Source organism: Cucurbita moschata, unplaced genomic scaffold, assembly GCF_002738365.1.
Source record: "Cucurbita moschata cultivar Rifu unplaced genomic scaffold, Cmos_1.0 Cmo_Scf00130, whole genome shotgun sequence".
Classification (NCBI taxonomy): Eukaryota; Viridiplantae; Streptophyta; class Magnoliopsida; order Cucurbitales; family Cucurbitaceae; genus Cucurbita; species Cucurbita moschata.
Window position 1 is genome coordinate 7,932 of NW_019268646.1, and position 9,489 is coordinate 17,420.

The 9,489-nt window shown below is 32.4% G+C and overlaps 1 protein-coding gene across 1 annotated transcript; it reads left to right on the top strand.

The window, feature by feature from the left end:
- Positions 1-3,487: 3,487 nt before the first annotated feature.
- Positions 3,488-5,346, top strand: LOC111440016 (exopolygalacturonase-like). The gene is made up of 4 exons (XM_023077397.1): positions 3,488-3,835; positions 3,921-4,223; positions 4,329-4,847; positions 4,935-5,346. The coding sequence occupies exons 1-4, from the start codon at positions 3,701-3,703 to the stop codon at positions 5,196-5,198; spliced, it is 1,221 nt and encodes a 406-aa protein (XP_022933165.1). The 5' UTR covers positions 3,488-3,700; the 3' UTR covers positions 5,199-5,346.
- Positions 5,347-9,489: the final 4,143 nt, after the last annotated feature.

Here is a 9,489-nt window from a genome sequence, read left to right on the forward strand (position 1 = left end):
GCATATAATCATACGGTAGAATATTAATCTTCTCAAGTAAAAAATTTATGTAAAAAAAAAAAAGATAAATTATTTTGGCTCAGTCCTACACAAACTCATTCTTCAAGATATCTCTACTCATATTTTCACTCGAAAGGCTTTGATCAAATCATTTGTAACAATTACAAAGTAACTCATATCAACACTGCTGTCAGAATAAAGTACCGAATCTTATCCAGATTTTATAAATAATTTATAATACTACTTAAACATGATCTTTCTGTGTGCCGACCACGTAACACAAATACCTTTCAATTTTTCATATAATGGATAATGTTAAACGGTAAATAAAAAATTTAAAATTAAATTATTAATTACGGGATTTTAAGACATAAATCATTTCTTCGGATTAAACACTAAGCTTATGCACGTTAGAACTAGTTGATCTGTAATGTTTATTAGTTATTCCCGTTTTCTTGGAGATACACTATAGATTTAACCCGCTGATATATTGATAAAACTATCCTTTCTCATCTTCATCTGCACCACCTCCCACCAACAAATATCTATTTGGATCAAATAGTTCGTCAACAATTATTACTGACAAAGTTTTGCTTACTCTACGAAAAATATATTCTTAACATGTTAGATTAATCTAATTAGACATGAATTTAATAGCATTTTGATAACGTTGGAACATGGGGATAGTAACATATGAAATGCTCTAATGCAAGGCCTACCATAATAAACTTGTTACAAATGTCTAAAAGTTATTTTAACCGAGAATGGTAACTTAGATTATTTTATTTTTAATAGATTTAAATTACGGGTCGAGGGGATCATCTTAATCTCTTCATTTTCATTTTCTATCTCACACTCCTTTAAATATAGTCTATATGTATTAAATGGATTCTATTAGGTATAAAATGTAGGTCAAAATTTTGCAAACAAAAATTCAAGTAGTCGTATTTAAAAAGTATATAGACCAAAATGAATCAAATTTGAAAATACAAGAACAAAACAACGAAAATTTAGAACGTAGAGATATGAAAACGATCAAATGTCAAAAGGGACCCATATAGTAGTTAAACCATACATGTCTAATATCTATGTTGAATAAAAAAAAAACTGCATACAAAAATGGTATTAATTCTATAAAATTGGCTACTCTCTGTAAGGTAGTAACTCAGCTTTGTATGGAGTAATGTGGATCTATACATACCAAGAAACCAACTAATTATGCTCGAAAATTAATCTCAAAATTTTGTTTGTCTAGTTAATTTTTAGATTTTAAAAAAAAAAAAGGTTTAATAGATCTAGCTTATAAATATTTGAACTTTCCATTTGTGTTTAATAAAACTCGAACAAAGTTAATTTTTTAAAAATTATATGATATGTTAAATATAAATTTAATACAATATCCGCCTTACTCGAAAGTTTGATTCACTGTTCTTACTATTGACACAAATTACGGGTCTAGGTAGGATCCCTAAGTCTCCAACTCGACTACACAGTCATCTCGATCACATTACTTCACATTTATCGAGAAAAAAAAATTTAAGATAATTTTGATGAGTAATTAATTTACTCCTAATTTGCAAACTTATCCTTAACAAATTTTATTATTTTTTTGAAATATTTTAAGTTTTATTCACAATGGGTTATTTTTAGGTTTTTGGTCTGGATAGGGTCCTCCATCCAACCATTACTTTGGCTCCTAGTCTCATCTTCTAGGACCTCTCTATTGATATTAAGGTGTTCTAGCAACCTTAAGTTTTATTTATTGGCTCTATTTATGTTTACTACAAATTTTAGACTCGTATGCAAGGCTCACTCTCGGTCAAATACGGTTTGTCTGCTAAACTCTTTGGTAAAAAATATTCATTGTTCCCAACTTGGCACACATCGCATTGGTCACGGGTTTTGCAGGGATTAGTAGACTAAGAATACTCATTCACATCTCCACATCGTAACTAGTTCATAAGCATAAACTAGAGTCATACATCATACTTACTAATCATGATTCTCTACTATGCTCACATTTTATGCATGGATTCATGATTATTATTATTATTATTATTTAACTCATGCCATTTACATACATTCAATGCCTTTTATCTCTTACTCCCATGGTAACATGCTTGTTTAGGAGCTTCGATATACTACTTACTTGAATCGTCAATTCCTTTGCTTTCATAATGGTTCATAATATGGTAATTTCGTCACAAATTCTCTTAATTTGACCTATATCTAATGATTTTCAATGTTAGTATAAGCTAATATTGATAAAACAGGTCAAAAGGAGTTAAACAGAACGAGCGGAAACTTGAAATAAGCCTCCACCACCCACATGCGTACTACACTCGTTGACCCACATGTCCCACTCCTTGGTTACTCGCACCTCCATGTGCGCGTGAAGCCTATGCACTGATGCGTCGTTCGACCTCGAAATAGCCTGAAATTCTAATTTTTTTTTTCATCATTTCATTCCATACCCCTTACATGATATCCACTAACTTCATAATTCACGGTGGGTTATCATCCCAGAAAGGAAAATAATATCTTTGAGGATAACACCGTTGGGCTCAATTTTGCTTCTTTTCTTGTTTCCGTTAGAAAAGAAACTTTAAAGGGAATTCATTGAAAAAAGGAACAAGAACAGCCTAAGGAGGTAGAGGGAACCCTGCCCAAACACTACATGGTGGCACAAATCGAAGATGGAGACCTATTTTCTGCAAGAGACCGCATAAAGATCCAAAAAAACACAGCTGAAGGGGAGCTTGATCAAACCAAGTGTACTCCGCACAACGTATCACAAGCAACCCTACAACTCCATTCATCCGGAATAATTGAGAAAACCACATATAAAATTCTATACATTTATATGTCCCAAATGATAATTGATAGTGAATGAATGTGATTCTAGAGCGGATTCTAAAAAATAGATTAGAAATTCTCTAGAGCTGATTCTGAAAAACATACGGCAAGTGCGCCCAATAGAATGTATCAATCACGTAACAAGACACGTGAAGAATTATAGAATGTATCAATCACGTAACAAGACACGTGAAGAATTGAGAGAAAATTGGATCAAGGGTTTGTCCATTAGGATTGGAAATGGACAAGCCCGACTAAGCAATTTGGGCATGGACGGGCCTCGACCGACCAATATTGCTGAAAAATGACTAAAGAAATTTTTTTCCATCACATCGTTTTAATATATTTTTGATACACGCTAATAACAATACGATCAAAAATATTTATTCTCATCGATATATTTCTCGGGAGAAAAAGAGGAAAATTTGTGAGATAGGAATAAAAGTAAGAAAAGTATGGAGTAATAGTTTGAAAACTAATTTTTTTTTTTTTTTAAAGAATTTTTTTATAAAGTCTTTGGGGATATTTTTTTTTTTTTGGTTGTGGTTCATTTGTTGAAAATTGTGGTATGTACATTCATCTAGTATAGAAATTTAATAAAGGAATTACGCTCCAACGAGACCAGTCTTCCATCATTTAAGGTAAAACTAATTATAGGCCTGCCTTAAACCACATACTTATTTTTTAACAAATTTAGGTAGTTTGAATTGGTTATTTTTGTGTTGTATATAAGGAGAGTTTGAGTTGGTGAATGCATTCAAATCAATTCTTATTTCTAAGAAGTTTTGGAAGTTGAACCAAAAGAAAATAAGGCAAAGTAGAAGAGACAAGTGGACTAGAAAGGATGGGATTGATATCAAAGTTTATGGCATTAATACCACTACTGCTATTGTTGGTGTCTAATGCTACCGCTGATGCTACTAGCGGTGTTTTTGATATTACAAAATTTGGTGCCAAACCTAATGCTGATGTTACTCAAGTACGTGTACATTTGTTTAAGTTGATAAACCAAAATTTCATTTTGTACAAAATATTTCTCTCAAATGAAATGGTTGAATTCACAGGCTTTAGCAGATGCATGGAAGGAAGCATGTGCGTCGGCTACTCCAAGTAAAGTATTAGTTCCAAAAGGAACTTATCAATTAGAAGAATCCAGGCTCAAAGGTCCATGTAAAAGTCCTATTGAGCTTCTAGTTGAAGGAACATTACAAGCTTCTCCTACCGACACGGAAGGAGATGGGTTGCTTGTTATGGAATACGTCGATCATTTGACATTGGCTGGTACTGGAGTTTTCGATGGCCAAGGAAAAGCTGGTTGGGAAAAGAATGATTGCCACGTGAAGAAAGAATGCAAAAAGCTTCCCATGGTAAATGCTCATACTACTTTAATTATAAAAAGGACCCATACTCTGGGTTAGCATTGTATGTTTTAACACGGGAGTGGTTTTTTTTTGTTTGTTTAAAATGAGCAGAATTTGAAGTTCAATTTCATCACAAATTCGATAGTGAAGGACATAACTTCATTGGATAGCAAGAATTTTCATATCAATGTTTTGGCCGGCAAGAATCTTACCTTCGATCACCTGAAAATTACTGCACCAGAGCATAGTCCCAACACCGATGGAATTCACTTGGGTGATTCAGAAGACGTTTACATTCTCAATACTGTAATCGCAACGGGAGATGATTGTATATCTGTAGGATACACTAACAGAAAAATAACCATTAGTGATGTCACTTGCGGACCGGGACATGGCATTAGCATAGGCAGCTTGGGCAAGTATAAAACTGAAAAAGAAGTGGTAGGAGTTACAGTGAAGAAATGCAAATTAATCGGTACTACAAATGGTGTCAGGATCAAATCATGGCCAGATTCTGTCGTCTCATACCCAGCCTCTGACATGCATTTTGAAGATATTGAAATGGATAATGTTGCTAACCCTATCATCATAGATCAAGAATATTGTCCATGGAATCAATGCAACCGAAAGGTATGTATTAAAATCGTCGAACCTCGTTGGTTTCCAACTTATTATCTTTTGAACAAGTATTAATTCATGTTTGTTTTGAACATCCAGGTTCCATCAACAATTAAGATTAGCAAAGTTAGTTTCAAGAATATCAGGGGCACATCTTCTACTCCCGTTGCAGTCAAACTTGTTTGCAGTAAAAGTCATCCATGTGAGGATGTGGAAATTGCTGATATTGACCTCACTTATAGTGGTAAAGAAGGGCCAATTGTGTCCGAGTGTGCAAATGTGAAACCGACCGTTTCTGGAAAGCAAAACCCTCCCATCTGTGCTAAACCAGCGCCACCTGAGACCACTCCGTCAACTGATTGAATAATCTTTTAACGCCGACAAATGTTTCAAGCCATTCTTCCTATCATTTTTATTTTAGCTTTCAAAATTCGGTTTACAACATGCCACGATGTTGGGCCTGTTTTCAATAATTGTATTTTTTACATTTAGGAGAAACAATACTTAACGATTCTATTTTTCTAGTGTAATACATAATTTACATTCCTTTGAAGGAGGAGAAGATCATGAATTCAGTATCACCATGAGGTTCCTTAGAATGGAAAAATTACAAATGTAAAGTAACTAAAATTTATATCTAATGAATAATTTTAAAAACACCGCAATATAGATTTATGGAACACCCTTAAAATTTCAAAACCTATTATATAAAGTGTACCATTTATAAAAATAAATTTAAGGACAAAGGGTCTATTTATAATTTAATTCAAAGTAAACTATTATTGGAATTAACTTAGAAAACATCTGTGTAGCAATCTAGAAAGATCTACAGAGGACAAGAGTAATGAAGGAAAATAAAATCATAGATATTTCATTAGTTCATAAGAATAAGTACCAAATTAATCAAAGATATCAAGAAAAAGGCTATCCTTATAAGAAGAGTTTTGATGAATCCATTGCAATACGGGTGGGTTTCCTTACAAGAGCGGATATAAATTAATTAATTAAAAAAGAAATAATATGCGGAAAGCCTCTTTCTTTTTCCTTCTTCTCCGATTTCATTTTCGTGATGAGGGGTAATAAGTTTTGTGGGTAATATGCCATTAGGGTAATACACATTGTTTATTACACACACAATCTCTTGGAACTCGAAAAAGAGGATACGGCATACCGAAGGTGCCCGACTCGAAAAGCATGATCCTGTCTCCCGGTAATAGGAATTGTGGGTAATTAGCAATGTATATTACACAGAAAACCAATAATCCGCCACTCCAAAAAGAGCGATGGGTAGCCACTCCAAAAAGAGGATCCGCCACACGCTAAGTCTTCCCCATCTTTGCATTTTCTACGGCGTCTACAGGGGTCGATAACTTTCCGGAGTGTGTTATTCAAATCGTGGTCGCTAGCATGTAATGTGTGACCTCTATTTTAAGCATGGTTCCAACTACCTTATCTGAAGCGTAAATAGAGGTCACCACTGGTCTATTCTAAAAACAATTCTAGAAAGAGTTGAAATATTTCTGAAACAACTTAAAAAGTGGAGGGATTATTTGTGAACGTATCAAAATTTTGTTGGGTATTTTGCTGAGGAGAAAGGGAGGAGTACTTTGGGAGCCTCCATTGGTCACTAAATTGTCAGCTTATTAGTAGAAAAGCTTTGACGAGGATGAAGATCGACTCGAGAAGCCTCGACCATGAGAGGCCTATACTCTCTCTAGTCAAAATGTTAGTGTTTGATGATTTAGAATAAAATGTCGAAGAAAAGGAGTGTATGAAACAGTAAAAATGTGCTTAAAATCAAAACCCTAATCTGGGACGTTTGAAGCATGTGCTAAAAAAACTGAGTAACGATCGATGTTTTTCGAAAGTTTCCTTAGGAATGATCAACCTTGATGATTTAGAATAAAATGTCGAAGAAAAGAAGTGTACAAAACAGTAAAATCGTGCTTAAAATCGAAACCCTAATTCGGAACGTTTCAAGCACGTTCTAAAAAACTGAGTAACGGTCGATGTTTCTTTGTAATTTTCCGAGGGAATGATCAAGCTTGATGATTTAGAATGGAATGTCGAAAACAAAAAAAAACAAAAAAGGAGTGTATAAAACAGTAAAAATCGAAATCCTAATTTTCGACATTCTATTCTAAATCATCAAGGTTGATCATTCACCAAGAAAATTTCGAAAAACATCAACCGTTACTCAGTATTTTTAGCACGTGCTTCAAAAGTCCCGAATTAAGTTTTTTGAAATTCTCTTGGGGAATTTTCAACCTTGATGATTTAGAATAGAATGTCGAAGAAAAGGAGTGTAAAAAACAGCAAAAAAGTGTTTAAAATCGAAACCCCAAGTTTATTACCATTTCCTACATTTTCGACCCTTCTAAAGTTGTTTTTGACCTTATTGAGGGCATTTTAAGTCGGTAAGACTCCTATTTGCTCAAATTTTGATATATATTTTTTTTAGCTAAAACTAGGAGTAATCAATATGTTTAGCTAATCTAAGTTTAATAATATGTCCTAAGAACACCTATAAAATAGTTAGGGAATCGGGCTAAACAAGGAAGTGACTCTACCTTTGTTGGTTGGAAGGATTGTATGATGAAGATGTTGGCTTTTTGGCCCTTAATCTAAAATTAATTAATTTTAATTAATTAATTAATTGATGTTTTGATGACAACAAGCCTACCTTCAATTATTAACAATTCTCAGTATTTTGTCCACAGTGTAAGGTTGGGAATAACGATTTCAACGTCTTTTTTGGTTCACTCAAATTAGAGATAAAACGAACAAGTTTCAGTCAAAACAAGATACCCGATGTGATGATTTGGCGGCAAAATTGACATTATGGACCAATCAAATTCAAAACAAGATACTTGACGTGATGATGTGGTGACAAAATTGACATCATGGACCAGCAGCAAAATTGACATTAAGTATGACATTTATAACTTTGATAGAGTAACAAATAGTGGAGTTTTCAATTACATTTACAAAAGTTTTCCATTACTTAGGAGTATTTGAATTATAAAATCATTTCAATTACATTTATAAAAATTTTCGGTTACTTTTAAATGGAAAGAAATTATAATGATTTCATTTACATTTATGAAAACTAGTCGTTACTTATAAATGAAAAAAAAATTATAACATTATGAAAATTAGTGATTAGTTTTTAATGGAAAGAAATTATAATGATTTCATTTACATTTATGAAAACTAGTTTTAAGAAAGAAAATTATTTGAATTACAAAATCATTTCAATTACATTGAGAAGGATTTCAATTAAATTTATAAAACTTTTTAATTACTTTTAAAATATTACTCACATTGTTTTCATTAACATTTATTTATATATTATATTATTACATTTCAATATGTTATATATATATATATATATATATATATAAATGAATTTAAAATGTTTTTAATATTTATTTAAAATAATATATATATATATATATATATATATATATTTAAATGAAACATGTGGTCTATAATTTTTTACGATAAATTTAAAAATAAATAAATATTATTTTTTCGTAGTCCAGGCTTGGGTTCACGTTTTAGTGGTCCTTATCAATTCCTATTTTTACAACTTGATCACTATTTCAATTCATCACCTCTTCATATTTGTTCAGAACAGGACATTTCACAATACACAAGTTTCATAGTTTCCTCGATCTAATTTTTTTTTTTTAAAAGCCACCATTGTTGCTCTCTCCAAAAGCTTCCAATTCTATTTCTTTTTCATCTTATTCCTGAGAGAGATGTCTGTTGTCTTGTGATAAAATTGTAAATCTATTACTTCACAGAGTTGTAGTGTGTTTCCATAAGATTTCAGACATTTGTACCGGTTTGATCCTGAGCCGTGGAAAGGATTGAGTTTGCTCTTGAACTCGTAAAAAGAGCGGTGTACCGGTTTGATCATGAGCCGTGGACAGGATTGAGTTTGCTCTTGAACTCGTAAAAGGAGCGGTGTAGTGGTTGGGCTCTGATCTGAGGAAAGTGTCAGAAAGTTTTATTCAAATTCCCAAGAGACGCTTGGGGGAGGGGAGTAGGTCGAGTTTGACCGAACCACTATGAAACTACGGTGTTATATTTTCTAACTCTTTTCCTATTTAAATTCTAAATTTTAAGTTTTATTGCATGTTTCAAGTTTTATTGTTATTAAAATGAAAATTAATAATTACATGGTTGAAACCCTATTCATCCCCCTCTAGGGCTGTCATATCGATCCAACAATTGGTATCAAAGCATGTTGCTTTTATTGATTTTTTTTATATAAACTTTATTTTTAGAGCTTATGGCAAATCTACATGTTAAAAACGGTTTTTGTGAAGGACAATCAACTTCTAGACCTCGTTATTTTGATGGAACAAATTATACATATTGGAAAGCTAGAATGAAAATTTATTTGCAATCGATTGATTATGAATTATGATTGAATGTTAGTAAAGGTCCTTTCATTCCAATAAAAATTGTTAATAACATTGAGGAGCTTAAATTATAGAATGAATTTGATGAACACGATATAAAAAAATGTTCTTTTAATGCTAGTGCTATACATTATCTTTATTGTGCCCTAAGTAATGATGAATTTAATAGAGCATCTATGTGTTGTTCTGCATATGAAATTTGGAAAACTCTTGAAGTAACT